Source organism: Mustela nivalis (assembly GCF_964662115.1).
Source record: "Mustela nivalis genome assembly, chromosome: 20".
NCBI lineage: Eukaryota > Metazoa > Chordata > Mammalia > Carnivora > Mustelidae > Mustela > Mustela nivalis.
The window spans coordinates 38,707,289-38,726,196 of NC_139039.1; the positions used below are offsets into that span (position 1 = coordinate 38,707,289).

The following is an 18,908-nucleotide window of genomic DNA, read 5'->3' on the forward strand; positions in this document are numbered from 1 at the left end:
TGATCCCAGGGTCCTGGGATGGAGCCTCCCACTCTGCTGAACAGGGTGTCTGCTTCTCCCCTCCGTCTGCCTCTTCCCTCTGCTCTTGCTTTCTCACTCAAATAAATAAGTCTTTAAAAAAATAAAGGGTTTTAGTATTTATATGTGTGGCAAAATAGAAAACAAGGATTTGTAGAAATATCTTTCTCCTAAGTTTTTTTTTTTTCTTTCAAAGTTCTTTTCTTTCTCAGTTGGAACCAAATCTTGTATGATATTTGAAGATCTGAAAGCTTATTTGTACTTTCTGGTGGGAAATTTAGATGTGTATTTATCTAGTCTTTATGGTACATATATTTGGACAAGATGCTTCTCTGTAATTAATTGTATTTTTTCAGTTGTTTTATGGTTGGTCCTCAGAACCTCAGGCTAAAACACTTAAAATTTATTTTTAAAAATGATAATTTTTGTTTCATAAAGTGTGAACTTTCCTTTAAGATGTGTAATAAATTGCTATTGGCAGTCATGTTCATAACTTCCAGATATAGATGTTCTCTAGGAGGAAATTCACAGTTTGAAAAATTTTCTTCTGATAAATAATTTGTAGTTGGTGAATCAGATATTTTATAGCTTCTTTTTGCTGAAGTTTTCACCTTTGTACTCTAAGTTCTCATTCCTATCCTGTTGACTTCAAATCTACAGTAATTAAGGCATTTATAAATTATCTTCTTCCCAAATGTATAACTTTTTACTTACTTATTGTGTGCTGTGAGTTTTACATCTTGGAAAACTATAAAATATTTTCCTGTTGCAAATGTCTTTCTACCATCACAATTCCTGGCACAAACAAAGGATCCAGGAAAAGCAAATATAGTTTACACATCAAAACAACAAAGGGCAAATACAAAGTAATTCTTTTTCAATCAGGAAATACAGTGTACATGTTGTGTATGTGTGGTGTGTCTGTAACTTGTAACACACAGTGTTGCATTAGTTTCAGGTATACAACATGGAGAGGCAGTGAGTCTGTAGGTTGTGCTGTCCTCACGAGTGCAGTCAGCATCGCTCCCTGTGCCGCACCACTGATGCTTTTCTCTGTGCTGCACCATCTGTCCTGCGGCTCACTCAGCCCATCACTGGACACCTGCACCCTCCTCTCACTCTACCCATTTTACCCATCACTCAACCCCCTGCCCTATGGAAACCATCAGTTTGTTCTACATTGCCGCCTCCTGTCGGTGTACGGGAGAAGAGTGAGGCCCAAACAAGTCAGCTGCGAGAGAAAGGGAGCAGGGGAAGACAGCAGAAACAACTGTCACCCCGGACAACCCCTCCGTCTCGATTTGTTAGAAAGTGAGTCACGTCCAACAAAGCCAGATTACATGTTGACCATGAGTCTTGTACATAAGTAAGAAGAAAAGCAAAACATGTCTGGTCACATAGTACACGACCCATAGTGAGCAAGCTCACATGAAAGGAGTGTCTGACTAAGTGCTGATGCTCTCGGGGAAGGGGAGATGGGAAAAATGAGGCAGGCGGCATCTTCCCGCAGTGGCCAGGCCGTCCCAGGTGCGGCCTTCAAGGACGTCTATCGTCCATCGTCCTCACCACAGTGGCCTGTTGCCGGCACATGTTTTTCTTAAAGCTGTATCTAAGCGTGCTTGGTGACTAGTGCAATTTCTCCTGGGTTATATTTTAGGCGGTACGTTGTTCTGAGGATGGTTACACGATGTACTCATGAGTCTGCTACTGCTTTTGTTGGTTTGGTGCGCCGTTTGTTTTTGTTTTTCTTTTAGGTTCCACATATGAGTGACCTCATATGGCACAAGTCTTTCTCTGACTGATTATTTCACACGGCGTTATACTTTCTAGGCCTGTTCATGCTATTGTAAATGACAGGACCTCATCCTTTTTATGGCCAAATATTATTCTTTGGTATTTATACCACTTCTTTATCCATTCATCTGTCAGTGGACGCTTGGCTCACCTCTATAGCTGGCCTGTTACAAATGATGATGCAGTAAACCTGGGGTGCATCGTGGTAGGGGGTTGGGGAATAAATACCCACTAGTGGAATTACTGAGTCACATGGTATTTCAATTTTTAACTTTTTGAGGAACTTCCGCAGTGTTTTCCAGAGTGACTGCACCAATTTCCATTCCTACGAACAGTGCGCAAAGGTTCCTTTTTCTCTGCGTCCTCCTCCAGACTTGGTATTTCCGGCTCCTTATTATTATTATTATTTTTAATCCAGCCATTCTGGCAGGTGTGAGTTCATATCTTATGGTGATTTTGATTTGTGTTTCCCTGCTGGTGAGTGATGTTGAGCATCTTTCCATGTGTCTGTTGGCCGTCTGTATTTCTTCTTTGGAAAATGTCCATCCAGGTCTTCTGCCCATTTTTAATTGGTTTATTTGTGGTGTTTTGGTGTTAAGTTTGTGGCAATATTTAATTATCAGAGACTTGAACTAGTCATATAGGAAATAATTTTACATCTGTATTGTATAAAATCATTTGAGATCTTGATCAGAAAACAGAATGACAGTAGGCCAAAAATTTCAAAGAAATTACTTTAAAAATGAATATTTCATAAGAAAGGTGAAAAATATCTTTGAAAATGGAGTTGTATTTTATAACCTCTACTCTTATCTTCCTCATTTATATGTGACTGTGGAATCAAAGATCTAAAAAATACTAAATCAGTACTCAGGAGTTCCCAGTGTGAGTCCCACATCTGTCACTAATAACTGCGAAATGAGTCCTTTGTCTCCCTGCTTCTAGTTTTCACTTCGGAAAGCAGAGGGTGTCAGAGCACTAGCAATTTTAAGTCTCCTCATGGTCTGTATTTAATGTTTGATTGTACTCTACTGCTAACCTCACCTCATCCTCTGTTGAAGGAAATATGAGGGGCTCCTGGGTGCTTAGTTGGTTAAGTGTCTGCTTTTGACTCAGGTCATGACCCCAGGGTCCTGACTGAGCCCCATGCTCAGCTCTGCTCAGAGGGGAGCCTGCTTCTCCCTCTGCTTGTGCCTGCTGCTTCCCCTGCTTGTGCGCTTGCTCTCTCTCTCTCTCTCTGTAAAATAAATGAATAAATAAAATATTTAAAAGAGAAAGAAAGAAAGGAGCTAGAAATAGGAGCCAGTGTCCTTGAATTCCCCAATTTTCCTGCCATCAGATGCCCCAGCCTGTCTCACAGTCTTTCTGTGGTTTTCTTTTACATTGTAGGGTTGTTGTGTGTCTCATTAAAGTCAAAGACAGACTCATATTTGCATTCAAGTAGCAGTATTTTTTCTGTCCTGAAAAACCATTTATATCTCAGATCATGGTATCATCATTGTGCAGTATATTCTAGTATTTTCCATCTTAAAAACAAAATCTGGGGGCGCCTGGGTGGCTCAGTGGGTTAAGCCGCTGCCTTCGGCTCAGGTCATGATCTCAGGGTCCTGGGATCGAGTCCCGTGTCGGGCTCTCTGCTCAGCAGGGAGCCTGCTTCCTTCTCTCTCTCTCTCTGCCTGCCTCTCTGTCTACTTGTGATCTCTCTCTGTCAAATAAATAAATAAAATCTTTAAAAAAAAAAAAAAACAAACCAAAATCTGCCCGTGGTGACATGTTCTCATTTTTCTCTCCCTCGATGGGGAAGCGATCAGAGGTGCCGCCCCTGCACTGCACTCCCTTCTCTCCCTGGCTCTCAGTGGCAGGCTCCAGCACCTCTCCCGTCCCTGCAGTGGCGATCCTTTCTTCCTGCCACGGTCACCAGGTTCCCCGTCTAGCCAGACCACGGGTCTCATCGCTGACCACCTCTATTTAAGTTCTCAGTAATATTCAACCCGTTTGGTCACTGCCTCCTTCTCAAGACCTTCGGTTCTGTGGGGCGTCCACAGCATGGGTCTAGGCGTCACTGTCACTGGGGTCTTCTGTCTGCGTGCTTCCTCAGTGCCGTGCCTCCACACCTGCACAGCCCGGGCCCCTCCCCAGCCTCCTTGGTTTGCACGTCCCGTCTGGCGGATACACCATCAGTCCCGTTACTTCCACCTGTGGCTGATGGTCCCCTGTTTGCTGCTAGTCCCCAGTATCTCCCTAGCTCTGCACTGTTCGTTCAAAATGTGCACTTGGCATCTTGATTTTACTTAATATCTAGGAATGTTCAAAAGTCATGTTAAGCTTAGTTTGAAAAGAAAACTCTCATTTTTCTACACAAATTTATCCTTTCCATGCACAACTGTACAACCTGTACATCCCATGGAAAGAAAACAGAACAAAAGCAATAGTCATCTTTGATCACTGCATTTCAGTAACTCTTCAGCTAAGCCGGCATTATACCTTGTGGACTCCTGTTGTATATCTAAGACCTGCCCCTTCCCCATGTCCCCAGCCCCAGCTCGGGCTCAGCCACAATGATTCCTCATTGAGAACATTTAACCATGGCTGAACTCAGCCTGCAGAACCCCTATTTGGTGTATTCAATGAATGAAGTAAGAAAGGAATTTTTTAAAAATTAAGAAACGTTTGATATATGTAATGTTCTCACATGTTTCTGGTAGTAATTTGTCTTTCCACATTACTAAGCAGGCTGAGGACAGTAAAAATAGCTATTTATTATGCATTTCTTTTTTGTTAAGATTTGATTTATTTATTGGACAGAGAGAGATCACGAGTAGCCAGAGAGGCAGGCAGAGAGAGAGGAGGAAGCAGGCTCCCCGCTGAGCAGAGAGCCCGATGCGGGGCTCAATCCCAGGACCCTGAGATCATGACCTGAGCTGAAGGCAACAGCTTAACCCACTGAGCCACCCAGGTGCCCCTACTATGCATTTCTTATCATAACACTGTAATGGAAATGGTAGACAATAATTTGGCTTTGGATTTAAAATTTTAAATGTTTTTTGAAATTTCAGTTATTCACCTTGCTGAATAAGTCAGTGTATTTTAAGTCTCTTTTCTGTGGGCTAGACACTATAAAAAGAGAAGGTTTATATTCTGGTTTATAATCTCTGACTTTGGCATTATTGCCAAAGTACTCAAATGGCCCTTGTATGACACTTGAGTTCTAACCGGAGGCCAGGATATAGGGGAGACAGCTATGCTTTTGGGTTAAGCACTGTGTTTTATTTGTCCAAACTATGTTCCTTGAGACTTCCTCCCATGAACATCTCAAAGAACTGCTTTCCCACATTTCTGATTTTTACAATAGCTTTTGTGAGTGATCTCTTCATATTATACTATATACCGTATCTGTATATCCATGTTCAATTTTCCTAGACTGTTAATGTCACTGGCTGAATTTACCAGATTTCCAAAGAAAAGTTGGTTACAGTTGATAGAACTGTAGATACGGTTGATACAACTGTAGATACAGTTGATACAATAGAGTTGATACAGCATTCCATTTGGCTCCTGGTTAACAATGGAAAATACAATAAAATGGCAAGAGGAATTCTGAATACAGTTTAGTGCTGAAAGCTCCTGGCATTTATTACATGTTTGTACATTTTATAAGAATTTATTTATACCACATTATTGCATACCAAATTTGATATCCGTCATTTATGGATATAGGCATATTGTTTAACCTAAATAAGGATTTAAAGGTCTACTCACTTAGCAAATTTTATATACACACACACACACACACACACACACACACACACACATATATATATATATTTCCATGGTGTTACTAGTAAATGTAAATTATTAATATTTTATTATAGATTGGAAAGAACATAAAATGTAATTATAGGTTTATGTGAATATGATGGTCTCTCAATTCATCATAAATTAGGTATAGAAAAAGTAGCAATAATAATAAAAAGTGTGAACATACAAAGGAGAAAAATTAATTCTGTTAACCTTCAGGTATAGATGGATACCCAGCATTCTGTAACTATTTAGAGATATCAAGAAAACTTTCAGGGGCACCTGGGTGGCTCAGTGGGTTAAAGCCTCTGCCTTCGGCTTAGGTCTTCATCCCAGGGTCCTGGGATTGAGCCCCGCATCGGGCTCTCCGCTCAGCAGGGAGCCTGCTTCCCCTCTCTCTCTGCCTGCCTCTCTGCCTACTTGTGATCTCTGTCTGTCAAATAAAAAAATAAGAACACTGCCTTCATTTGAATAGTGTTTGTGAGAAAAACTTCTTAGGACATAAACACATAAATGACAAACTGTAAGTTACCAGTGAGATGAACTAGAATGTGCCCGATCTATGTTATCACAAAGGTTGTAGCTACAGGAATGAAGTGTAGGGATTCTTTCTGTGGCCTCTTTGAAAATACCTGGAGTTTCAGCTTCCCTACACAGCCAGGGTTTTGAAGTTTTTTGGACCCTTGGTGCATCTTTTGAAACTACTGTGTCAACTTAGGAGTTATGAGCTGCTTCTGAGAATAAATATGTGATTTGTCACGTCCTAGCATGAACAAAGCAGAACCTGCTGTGCTAATAAGAAGATTATTATATGCTGGAGGTTGAGGATTAATTGCTGTGTGCTACAGCACGTTGGGCTGTATTCACGTCGGAAAAGGGTGTGCTCATGCATTCGAGCGTACGTTTCCACACGTCTGTGTGTACCTGCAGAGCTGGGTTGAAGAAGGCGATTTTTGGAGTGCAGCTGAGGCCCTGCTATTAAACAAGTGAATGCGTGAAAAGGTAGATGTATAACACCGACCGGTGTGGGGGGTCACCCATGGCGATCACCCAACCGTGAGTGGAAAGACTTAGAACAAACAGGATGCGGAGAAGGAGGTGGTATTTCTAGTCCAGGAGATGGGAGCTTCCAGAGAGGGTAGGGGAAGGCCCGCCTTGATGCAACTAGTTGCCCTTTCTTTCTCTTTGCCTGGGTGGCTGCGTGGTGGAAAAATGGAGTGCCGGGAACACCCATTCATCCTCACAAATGGGTCCAGGAGCAAGCAAGGTAGAGTTCATCTGTTGGCGACACCGTGAGAGCCCCTAACGGGGCCGAGCTTCAGAACACAAGGTCTGAGCCCCCACGGATACCGCAAGCATGGCTGAACCTGCAGGATCGTGCGATTCTGTCAGCATCATTGGGATGTTTTCGTTGTCATCATTGGAGTCACCTTCTCCCCATTCCTGCTCATGTGCGTGGCCCAGGACTAATTCCAGCTGCAAGATGGTCCCCCGGAGCTGTCCACCATTTGGGGAACACACTTCAGACAAATCTCTTGCTGACTCTCCGGCTGCCACAGGGACGGAGGCTAGCACAGCCTGTGTATGTACAGTGAGAGACACCAGAGTTACTCACAGCTGAGCACCCAGCACCACTGCGTTGGTCGGGGTCGTAGCACTGACCGAAGAGCTTAAGAAAAAAAAATTCCCTTTTGCTTGTTAGCTTTTGTTTTCCATTTGAATTCCTACATGTTTTCTTAATCAGAACACTGAAAAATAATTAGGTAGAAAAACAGGGTGTGCACCCTCCTCGCATAATTAAGGCAAGTGACATGTACAGGAGACATTACATATAGGTTCCATAGGTTTGGAGATATTTTTAAGTAGAGTTCATTTTGAACTAATTACATGAGAGAAATTCTCCAGACTCTGTTAGCAAAGTAACAGTCTCCTTAGATAAAATATATGATTTATTTTTTAGAAGAAACAAAGATTCATCAAAAACTAATGATGTACTGTGTTCATTCTGTAAAAGGAAGCAACTTTATATGTTTTAGACTTTCAAAAGAGGTTTTAGTTTCACAGAAAAATTAACATGAAGATGCAAATTTTCACGTACCCCCACCCCACACCTGGACAGCCACACCACTCTCAGCGTCCCCGCCATTTGGGGCATTGTTACAACTGAGGAACCCACGTGGACACATCATGACAGCCGCGTTCTAGAGTGTATGTGAGGGTCCCTCCTGCTGGCGTACATTCTATGGATTTGAGAAAACAAACGTGTACCCACCATTATGGTCTCACACAGAGTATCTCCACGGTCCTAAAACTCTGTCGCACTCTACCTAAATAAAGACTTGTATTTATTGGCATCTCCCATCTGTCTTATTTCACATAAAACAATGCGTACTTACGCTTGTTTTGTATCAGTTTGGCAAATCTTTCTTCCAAGTCTGACTAGCAATTAAAGTAAAACAAAGATAACACAAATTTATTAAAAATTCACCATAAATCACTGTTTCTGCTTTAATTTGCTCAACGATCCTTCGCAGGAAAGCACATAATTCATTTCTACAATGCAGGGGGATTAGGGATTCACAGACACAGCGTGGACGGTGAGATAGCTGTGCTCCCGCACGCAGACACGCAGGTGGACAGGGTCACTCGGCGTGAACTGTTCTTGGATCTGTCGGTGAGCCACTGCCGTGTACGTCCATCTTGGGGTCAGAAGAGGGACACGGAATCAGGAAAGAGAAATGAGGTATCTTTCCAGCCCTTCCCCCACCATTTCTAATGCTGATTTAAATTACAACAGCACATGCTGCCCAATTTAAATGCTTCCGGTTTGTCTTGAAATGTGTTTTCCTACTGATAAAACTTAGCATTAGGGACAATTGATTTAGTACCTCGCTCTTTTAAGAAGACCGCTTGTTGATAAGCGCACCACTAGTCTGAGTGGTGGTAGCCGTGTGTTTAAAATGTACTTATACAAATGAAGAGATTTGGACAAAGCCTGTTCATGATAGAGGGCTGGAACATTAATTTGCCTTGAATATATGAATAAATGAGGAATTAATGAACAATTGGGAACACAGAGAAGGAGAGATATGGAAGAATCATGTAGGGAATTAATACTTAAATGTTTTTAATTGTTCCCAGAAGATAAACATACTGGAATAACCTCACCCCAGGATATATTTTATAGATATTGTTTTACATTCCTTTTACGAAGCTTGAGAAACAAGTTTTCTCTGTATTTTTAGAAGTACCTGATTTAGAAATGTTTAAACAGAAGGTAGTGTTTTATTTTCATAGAGTCTATAGGGGTTTTGATATTCTTGATAATACAAAAAGGAGCCTGTAATGAGGACTTACTCAGACCAACTGTCTTACAACAGTGAGATGCTTAGAATTGGTAAAAAATAGAAAATAATACAAAACGCCAAATATATATTTTAAAAATTGCATCAAAGTCTATACGGAACATCATCTCTTTCTCTCAGGCCTGAGATCCTGTTTGAAGGTGAAAAAGTAAATGATTTCATCTATTGTCATTAAGAAATTTTTACTTGTAAATGTTAAATTCTGTAATTATTCTGTATTTATCAAAATATACCCCGTGGGTTTTGAATATTTTGAAGTCTCAAACTTTGTCCTTCTTTGCTTTTGATTTTCCTTCTTATTTTATCTATTAAGGAATCTTTATTTGTGACAGTTAAGAATTTTGAAATTACTCTGTTTCTCAAAATACCCCCTTGTAGACTTTTAAGTTGTTTTGAAGGCCAGAACTTTGCCCATCTCGCCTTTGTTTTAATTCCAAGCATGGTGGCCCGGGCAGAGCAGGCATGCAGTAAGTCCCAGGCACAGCGCCGGCCCTTGTGGCACTCAACCGTGGAAGGGTGTGGGGGCACAGACAGAGCACGTGAAGTTCCAACAGCTGAAACACGTGACGGGAATAGGCAGTGTTGGCAAAGAGAAGGATTTCTTTGGACAGAATGAGCAGGGCAGGCACCACCAAGGGGCAGCATCGTGCAGAAACGTGAATGTAGGGCAGCCATCTACAGGGAAGCAAGGTCAGGGCACGCCTGTGTTTAAGGAACCGAAGAAACCACTTTGGTCACTGAGTCACTCACAATTCCAAATATATCTGAGCATTATTAATAGTCACAGTAGCCAAGAGACTGAGAACAACCTAAGTGCTCATCGACAATGCATAAAGTCAAGGTGTGTGTACTTTTGTATATACACACGCATACAAGAATATTATTCCCCTGTGAATAGGAGATGACTTCCATTTGTAACAGTTACTGATGAACCTCCAAAACATTATGCTTAGTGAGACAGATCTATAAAGAAAAAAATGTATTGTTTCATTTATCTGTGGGATCTAAAAAAGTCAAATACATGTATCAACAAGTAGATTGATGCAGGGAGTGGGGGAGGCGGGGAGATGCTGGTCAGCGGCCCAGAGGGCTAGTTACGCAAGACGAGTACGTGCAGAGGCCCAGGTGTTACAGTTAATAATGTGCTGGGAACTGGAATTTTGCTAAGAGCACAGATTATCACCACACTGAAAAAACGGCAACTGTGTGAAGAAATCGGTTAGTTAATTTGACTGCAGTAGTGTATGTGTGCATCAAATCATGGTGCACACCTTACGTATATCCAGTTTTTATTTAAAAATGTATTTACTTGGGCATGCCTGGGTGGCTCAGTGGGTTAAGTATCTGCCTTTGGCTCAAGTCATCCCTCGGTCCTGGGATCGAGCCCCGAGTCCATCTCCCTGCTCAGCAGGGAGCCTGCTTCTCCCTGTCCCTCTGCCCTGCTCTCCCAGGCATGCATTCTCTTTCTTAACTCTCAAGCAAAGAAATACAATCTTTAAAAAATGCATTTACTTAACATTATTTTTCACTTGCATCTCTGCCTATCCCTGATGGAGAAGTGATGGAAGTTTCATTACAAATGTGAATTTCTGTTTAACACCAGGTAGAATATTTACAGAATGCCACATTGTCTGACACACTCTAGGTTCTTGGCCCAAGACTGGGTGTACATTTTATCTTTATGGAGCATTAACAGCATGGAGTAGAGATTATCCTTTGACAACAGGCTCTGGCTGATTGTTGAGGTGAAACACTGAAACAAGGCTCTCTGTTACTCTTTGTGTTGGCTTGACAAAACCACAAAATGGCCATTTATACACCCCTAATGAAAGCACAGTTACGTAGTGAGACCCCCTGTGTGTGACTCATTACGAGGTGCCCAAGCGTGACCCTCGGACATTAGTGGATTATCATCGTGTCACTGCAGGGTGCTGCACGAGGCAGGCCTGGGTACATCTGTCAGAAACATGGTGGGAACGAACCTGCCGGTCTCAGTGCTTTTATTCTCTTCTTATTGGACCATGGTCACTTACAAACAGACCCATGAGAAAGGAAAAAAAGTAAATAAAACCATGCTCAGGTCCTAAGTTTCATATGCAGTATTGATCCTGGTTTGCAACAGGTGTCAACCCCCACGCCTGTTTCGAAGACAACTACTAAAATAATGTATTCACACAAACACTGCACTTTGAAAGAGTAGCCTTTTATAATAACTTATAATAACTGTATCACTAGTTTTAGTAGGGACTTCAAATGGCAACATTAATGTGTTCCGCATTAGCTCGGCTCGGCTCAGAAGAGCACCTGTGTGGAGCCGCTCCGGACTGCACACTAATCTGCTGTTAGTCGGAAGCCGGCCTTCCTGCTGCTGCCACATGCTCCTTGCTTGGAGGTCTAGCTAGCAGGCATCCAAGTGTAGTTCCGTTTCTGCTCTTCCTGTCCTGTGGTCCTCCTCTGATTCCTGCTTCTCGCCATGTAGCTCGCTCTTCTATGCATTTGTCTGTCCATCCGTCTGCCTATCATTGATATTTATCCATTTACTTTCTGTGTCACTTTCTTCTATTATCTCCATCGTCTATCAGCCGTCTCATCTCTCTAATGATTGATGAGTCTGTCTCTGTATCTCTAATCAATCTTTTATCTGTGTGACTCTTTTATCTATCGATCTATTGATCTGCCACTTCTATAGATCTGTCTTATCTGTCATCTGTCAGTGACCTTCATATCTTATTTTATCTGTCTACCGTCTGTCATCTACCGAACTCTCTGTTCCTTGATCTCTTTGCCACTCCGGTTTCTAGCCTGATTTCATGACATCTCTTACTGTCTTTCTCTTTCTTCACAGCGTTGGTCATGGAAGAAAGCATTTCTTCTTTCAGGAGAAAAGAGTCCTGTGCTCTGTAAAAAGAAATTCATAGAATCATAATACATGGCTGAATCAGACATAAACTGATCCTATCTAGTTGGTATGGTGTCAATCACCACGGCAAAGTGTTCTTTAAGAAATAAAGCTTTGCAGAGTTAAATGCAGAGGAAAACTTTCTTGCCTCAGGAGGTCTTTTTAATATGTTAATATGGATAATCAAATAAAATCTGCATACATTACTCCAAAAATGTTTGTTTCAGAGTATTTGGGTGTCCTCAAAATATATTAAAAGAAATATGAGAAGAATTAACATATGAGATATATTTAAAAATAATTAAAAAGAATTAAGGAACAATTCTTTTGCTTATATTATCTTTGGGTCCTTTTCAGCACTATAAAAAATAAATATTTGATAAATATTTGATTTAAAGTGTAATACGACTTTTTCGCTTTTAAAATCACTTTTAGTGCTGATAATCAGTATCTCTGGAGTGATAGCAGTTCAGAATTCTTTAAAATTCTGTAACGGAGGGTCCTCAAATGTAGGCAGAGAATATATAATTGTATAGAGAATATACGGCAGGGAATATACAATTGTCCGTAGTTGTACTACACTTAGGTGTTTGCATATTTAAAGTCATGGAAAGTTCCTGTGATGCTAATAAGGATCTTTGCTTTATGCAGGTCATCAAGCTTGCCTTTGAGGAGTTCGAGCTAGAACGAGGCTATGACACGCTCACAGTGGGCGACGCTGGCAAAGTGGGAGACACCAGGACGGTCTTGTACGTGTAAGTACGGGCTGACGTGTGCCTTTTCCACTAGCGCGTGCAGACAGCTGGGCCAGCATGCGTGGATTCTTGCTAAGCTAGTGATGTCCACGTCTGATTTCACACGAGAACTAATTCAGGATTGCGTTTCATCTGTTTTGATTTTTTCCCCTCACGTCATTAAAAAAAGTTACAATATACAGAAGAGCAGAAAGCAGAAAGGGCGGTTTCTTAACACCCTCCTTCTTCACCTCTCCTGCTTCCTCTGACCTTGCCCTTGCGGTGTGTTTGGCAGTACAGGTGCTGTCTCGAGCAACACCGTGAGTCTTGAAAAACCACTTGCAGCCTGGAAGGGCCACGCGCTGAAAGTCACAGAGGTTGGGGGTGATTGCGCTGGGGTAACTGACCGTGTATCTGGGGCTCTCAGTGTCGAGTCCTGAAAAGGACAGTCGCAGCCTTGATATAAAAATCAGCCCATGAATCCCTGCCCTGCACTTGCGAGGGGAGTCATGGTCTGCCCTGCCGGTCTCTACCCGAGATGCCTTTACCTGCTCCCTGAAGCTGGGCCTTCAGGACACTTTGGTCACTTTCGTCACTTTCGTGAGACCCGCACGATACAAACTGAAAGCAGGATGTGGGAGAAGGCTTACTCGTCAAGCTCAAGCTTGTGAGCACGGAGGGAAATGTCTTCGCAGCTTTCCCTCCCGTGTTAGGGGCTCGCGCCGATGGCCAGCACTCCTGAGCGGGAAACCGCTTTCTTTAGTGCAGGTCATGCTGCAGTGTTTCACTTTTTTATTTTTATTTTGGTTTACTCGTACAATGCTCAGGCTTGCTTTCTGTTTGGGAGGGATCTTGCCCCTGAAACTGTCGGAGGGCTGCAGGGTTCTTGTGTCGTGAAGGCGAGGAATGAATGTCGCAGACACAAAACGGTGACACGAAATGCAAGTTTATTAAGTGAAGGTGAGAACAGAAAGGAAAGAAAAAAGTTCTCTGGGGTGAGAGGGGTGCGGAATGGGCTGCTGCCGCAGGCTTTTAGGGTCAGACTCGGATAGAAAACTGACCAGGGAACTTCGTAGATATCCCAAGTATAACATTTAAGACAAAACAGGTGAATTTGTAACCATTGTGTAAATATCTCCTCTCTACTCAGGACAGTCAAGATGTATTGTTATGTTCCCTTCTCCCTGGTTAATGTCTTATCTCTAACATTTCTCCACCCCTGGGATGTCTGTGAGCCTGGCCAGGTAGTCCCTTGTGTGGGACTATCCAAGGGCTTCCTATCTCTCCCTGCCTAGACCTTGGCCCTTTCCTTATCTAATACCTCCAGCTTATTATTCTGCTAGAGAAAAACAGTACTGGCTAGTGCACTCACTCATTCAATACTTACAGTTGCTTATGGGGTAACCCACATTTAAGAAAAAGAAAATACTGTAGATGGACATGCTGTCCGTGCCTTCAGCAATGCATGGGCTATATTCTGACTGCATTGGGAATATGCTCTTTTTTTTTTTTTTAAGATTTCATTTATTTATTTGACAGAGATCACAAATAGGCAGAGAGGCAGGTGGTGGGGGGTGCAGGCTCCCTGCTGAGCAACGAACCCGATGCGGGGCTCAATCCCAGGACCCTGGGAACATGACCAGAGCTGAAAGCAGAGGCTTTAACCCACTGAGCCACCCAGGCGCCCCAGGGAATATGCTCTTAGCATTTATCATAGATTGGACATTGTTCCCTACCACTACAGGTCTCTATCTCATCTTATTATAGGTCATATACTATTAGGACTAATAATTAAAATCCTTTTACTGGCCCATGATTTATGATAATAATTACAATAGTAGCATTAGTCATATTGTAGCTAATAGTCATTGAGTATCTCATATAACATGTGCTGGGCTAAATGCCTAATACATATTATTTTATTTTGTCTTTATCTTAATCCTGTAAGTTAGGGGACAATAGTATCCTTGTGTTATAAATGATAAGACTAAGATATAGGTACATGTAGGTAAAATCCTTTAGGATTTACCCCACCTTGCCAGCCTGTGATATGCTGATGTGCAGAGAACGGAACATCCTGGGCGTAGACAGATACTGAAAGCCCATGTTCGACAGGGTCTGCTGCTTACTGTGACACATGGATGTGGCGTGTTGTTTAAGGGGTTCTCATTATTCTCACTGATGGTCTTTGCGTCCCCCGCCCCCCGCCTTGGCATTTATAAGCAGCTGTGCAGTAAACAGCTCCCTACAAGTGCCTTGCCACACTTGTTTTGTTTGCCTTCAGGTGAATTTCAGGGGCGAGGGTCACTTCATTTACCTTGTTATCCTTCTCCAGCAATCGCCCGGAAACTTTCTCGGTAGAAGCTCCTCTGTTCTTCTGCCACAGTGTATGAAGTTCCCTATTATGCCACCGTCACCAAATACTTACTAATTTTTTTTGCCAAATTCTTAGAGATTTCATCCATGTCCAGGAGTACGTGTCCTGCACAGTGGAGCTCTGACCTCTGGGTTGTTTGCAGCTGCCACACTGACCACGTGCTCGCAGCCGGGCACGGGTCTGCAGTAGAATTTGTGAACAGTGACAGGGTGGAGAGGAACAGGGCCAGAAAGCCAAAGATGGAGTTTCTGGCTCCGGCTTTGCTGTTAACCACCTCTCCGGCCCGGAGGGCGTCACTTTACTACTCTGTGCCTCTGTTTTCACGCCTGTGAGATACGCATGATAACCTTTCCCTGCCTGTGGCAAGGAGCAGAGTGAACTGATGCGTGCTGCAGAGTTAAGAAGTGTAACCCACAAGTGAAGTAGCTTTATTATTACCTTAACAGCTAATTTAAGAAAGGTGTCACTATGGCAAATGAGAGAAAATTTTAAATAAGGGCAAAATATAAAATATAAATGCAACACAGCAATGCCTTATAAAATCCCTTAGGTCACTATTAAAGATCTAAAGTCATGGACTTATTTTTTTTTTTAACCCTATTTGTTCTTAAGAGAGCAACAGGAAACTATGTATTACATTGACATAAGTGTTATTAGAATTTCCTCTCGATAGCTCAAATCTATAAATGAAGAACTAAATAGCCAACTGAATCAAACTGAGATGCCCTTTGGGAGACATAATGCAACAAAGATCAGTTGGGCTTTTAATCAGCTGCAGAGAGACAAGAGAATCCACTGATCTGTTTCCTTAGTACACACAATTCCAGAAAAAGAAAGGACCCGGTTAGAGAGTTCGCAGCTGGTGTCTTCAAATGAACAGGTACTTTTAGAGAATACGTCAACAAATATTTTGAAGGACTTATCTGCTAGACGTTATTCTCAGCACGGAGATGAAAATCTAACCGGAGACACGGCGGGCACGTGGGGGCAGTTGTAGGCCAGATTACGGAATCACGGGGTCTCCTGATGCGGATTTCAGATACAACACGAGCTGGAAACCTCCTTCATGAAGACTGCTATTTACTGCCTCAGGCTGACTGTGTTACCATAGGTCCCTTCTTTTGGAGTGGGGGGATGGAATTCTAGCCTCGGATTTTCAGGAAAAATCTGGAAAGCCAGCTACCTAACCCAAATTTAGCTCATCCTAAATATGGTTTTCAATGTTCTAATTTTTGTTAATGGTATTTTCATTTTTTAATATTCTTGGCACAGAAAGAGAATAAATGAATTTAGGAGACCCTTTAAATGGTCCAATCTTCCCAAGAGATGAATGGATTTACTCAGGTTATTTTTAGAGAGGGACAAGATTAAAATTAAATAACTTACTTAATAAACCTCTGTTGAGATCTGTCCAAGAATATGTATTGATAATTGTCTTGAGTTTAATTCGCAGAAGAATTGTATCTGGAGTTCCTTCTGGCCTTTTCAGTGATTCGCAGTTGGTGGCCAGGATACTGCTTTAGTTTCAGGTTATAGGTTTGAAATGTCTGTGCCTCTAAGGGGATGGATAGCCAACCTCAGGGACGTCTGTGAGCGAGCAGCGCTGCCAGATTTGTGGATTAACGGCAAAGGATACTAGTTGTGACTTATGGCCGCTCAATCTATTCTTTCTGAAACTGCTGCTTGTTTTCCTGGAAGCTCCTCAAGCCATTGAACGGCTGTGGCCGCATCCCGCTGCTGTTGTTGGCAAATCCTGAGCCGAAGGGCATCATTCTTTTTTTATTAAAAGACTGGGGAACAGCCATACAAAAGCAAACACTAACAACCGATGTTTCCCGTTTATATATCTTCGATATTATCGGAGAAGCCAATCAATATACCTCTTAGTGCTTTGGAGAAAAGCTCAAGCAGTTTATATTAGGAAGCAGTACACAAAGATAGCTACTTAAAGGCTCTCTCAATAAAAACGTGTGTTTTCATGATTAGGAATCAAGCACACTCCTTAGGTTCTTCTAAGTCTGGAATCACATGTTCACAAGTATTTTCTTCATATTTTCATTCTCCTAATGGCACTGCCTGTGTGCGTGGGTATATCGGATAACACAGGTCAGACTCCTGCTGCAAAACCATTTTTGTTTTTTTATTTTTTCTTTCCTTCTTTCATTTTATTTATTTATTTATTTGACACAGAGAGAGTTCGCAAGTAGACAGAGAGGCAGGCAGAGAGAGAGGGAGAAGCTAGCTCCCTGCTGAGCAGAGAGCCTGATGTGGGGCTCGATCCCAGGACCCTGAGATCATGACCTGAGTCAAAGGCAGCGGCCCAACCCACTGAGCCCCCAGGTGCCCCAACAAAATCATTTTTCACTCAGATTTCATGCACGTCAGCTTTCCTGTCTCTGCCTGTTTATCTGAGAGCCTTCTTCCTCCAGTCTTTGAAGTATTTATTGCAATTCAGACAATGTAGTAGGATTCGGGGTTGGGGGATCTTTAGGGGAATGACCAGCAAGGAGAAATGGAAGAGGCTGCCCAGCCTGTTAAGTTCCCTGGAGACGGTGAGCAAAGCAGGACCCTTCTCAGTACGCTACAGTGTCTAGATTCTCTATCCCAACAATTCCAGCAACCCTATCAGTGGGGAAATAAACAGACAATGGAATATCAGCATTTTAGCTTTGGGATACCAAATGTTTCAGTGGGATCTGGGAGGGCACGTTGGCCTGGGACCTTGGGAGCCATGGCAAGTTGTCTTTGGAGGTTACCTTCCTACATGGGAGAAGCCATAGGTCCCAAAGGAATCAAAGCTCACCGAGTGCTGGCTGGAGATGGGGTGGGTTGAATTCCAACTCACTGGGGGCCCCAACAGCCCGAGCCATTCTCCAAATACTCTGCTCATTCCGTCACCAGTATTGATTCCCTGTGGCTCCTTTCTCTAAGAAATGAAGAGATGCACATCTTTCTCTGCATGCTCTTGACCCAAAGCGATAAGGATCTCTTTCCTGTGAATCATCAGTCAAAAGCATTTCACGTTTGTGTTGTGTTTTTGACATTAAATTAAGTCAAAGGCAAAGCTATTCTCTTTGGCGGGGGGGTATAAGAGCAGTTAAAACAATATGGGGGACCCTTCACTGCAGCAAGCCTGCCTGTCTTAGGCCTGTGAGCCCCACAGGATTGTTGCAGGTGTAAATAGGAATGGTAAATAAAAAATTGGTTTAAAAAGTGTACTGCGACTGCAAGATTTATCTTACTATAGTTATGATTTCTGCTTTCGTGTAATGCACATGCAGGGCTCGACAGTGTCCTGAGTCATCGTGGGCCATGGAAGGTGCTAGGAAGGAGGAATGCAGGGGATTGTGCTGTCATTCACTGAATCTGTCTGCACCTGCTTTGTCTCTTGGTGATTTCGTGATGAAGGTGTTATTCCCATTTGCTAGATGAGGACAAGGAGCGCTTGCATTTATGGTCGTGAAGGCAGGAGACTGCTCCAGGGATATCGGGACCTAAGATGTTGATACAAAGTGATGCCTGCTCACTTCTTCATCCATAACTGGTCATCACAGCCAGGATGTTGACACTGATACAACTCATCAATCTTGGGCCTTCCTGTTTATTCATGTGTGTGTTAAGTTCTAAATTCAGTCCTTGCACCCATCACCAGCAAGACACACGGTCCCCAGCTCACAAATCTCACTCGCGCTACCTTTCCTCATCACATCTGTCTCCCTCTCCCCCCTCCCCGCTGACGCTGAGAGCCGCTCTGAACGCCACCTATAAAATTGTAACATCGTCAGCGTGTGATAGCCATGGAATCACAGAGTATAACCTTGTACGATGGTCTTTTTTTTTCCCCACTCAGCAGCATTCCCTGCATGTTGAAAACCAGTTGGGGAATAGCTCTGTCCTTTGACTGACTCGATTTCCAGGATGCG

The 18,908-nt window shown here is 42.7% G+C and overlaps 1 protein-coding gene across 2 annotated transcripts in view; it reads left to right on the forward strand.

The window, feature by feature from the left end:
* The window catches only part of CSMD1 (CUB and Sushi multiple domains 1), a 1,903,837-nt gene that overhangs the window by 1,433,067 nt on the left and 451,862 nt on the right, over nt 1-18,908 (forward strand). For both annotated transcript variants that reach the window (XM_082715632.1, XM_082715633.1), the window contains exon 11: nt 12,526-12,629. In XM_082715632.1, coding sequence (XP_082571758.1) covers nt 12,526-12,629 — 104 coding nt within the window. The remainder of the gene's footprint in view (nt 1-12,525; nt 12,630-18,908) is intronic.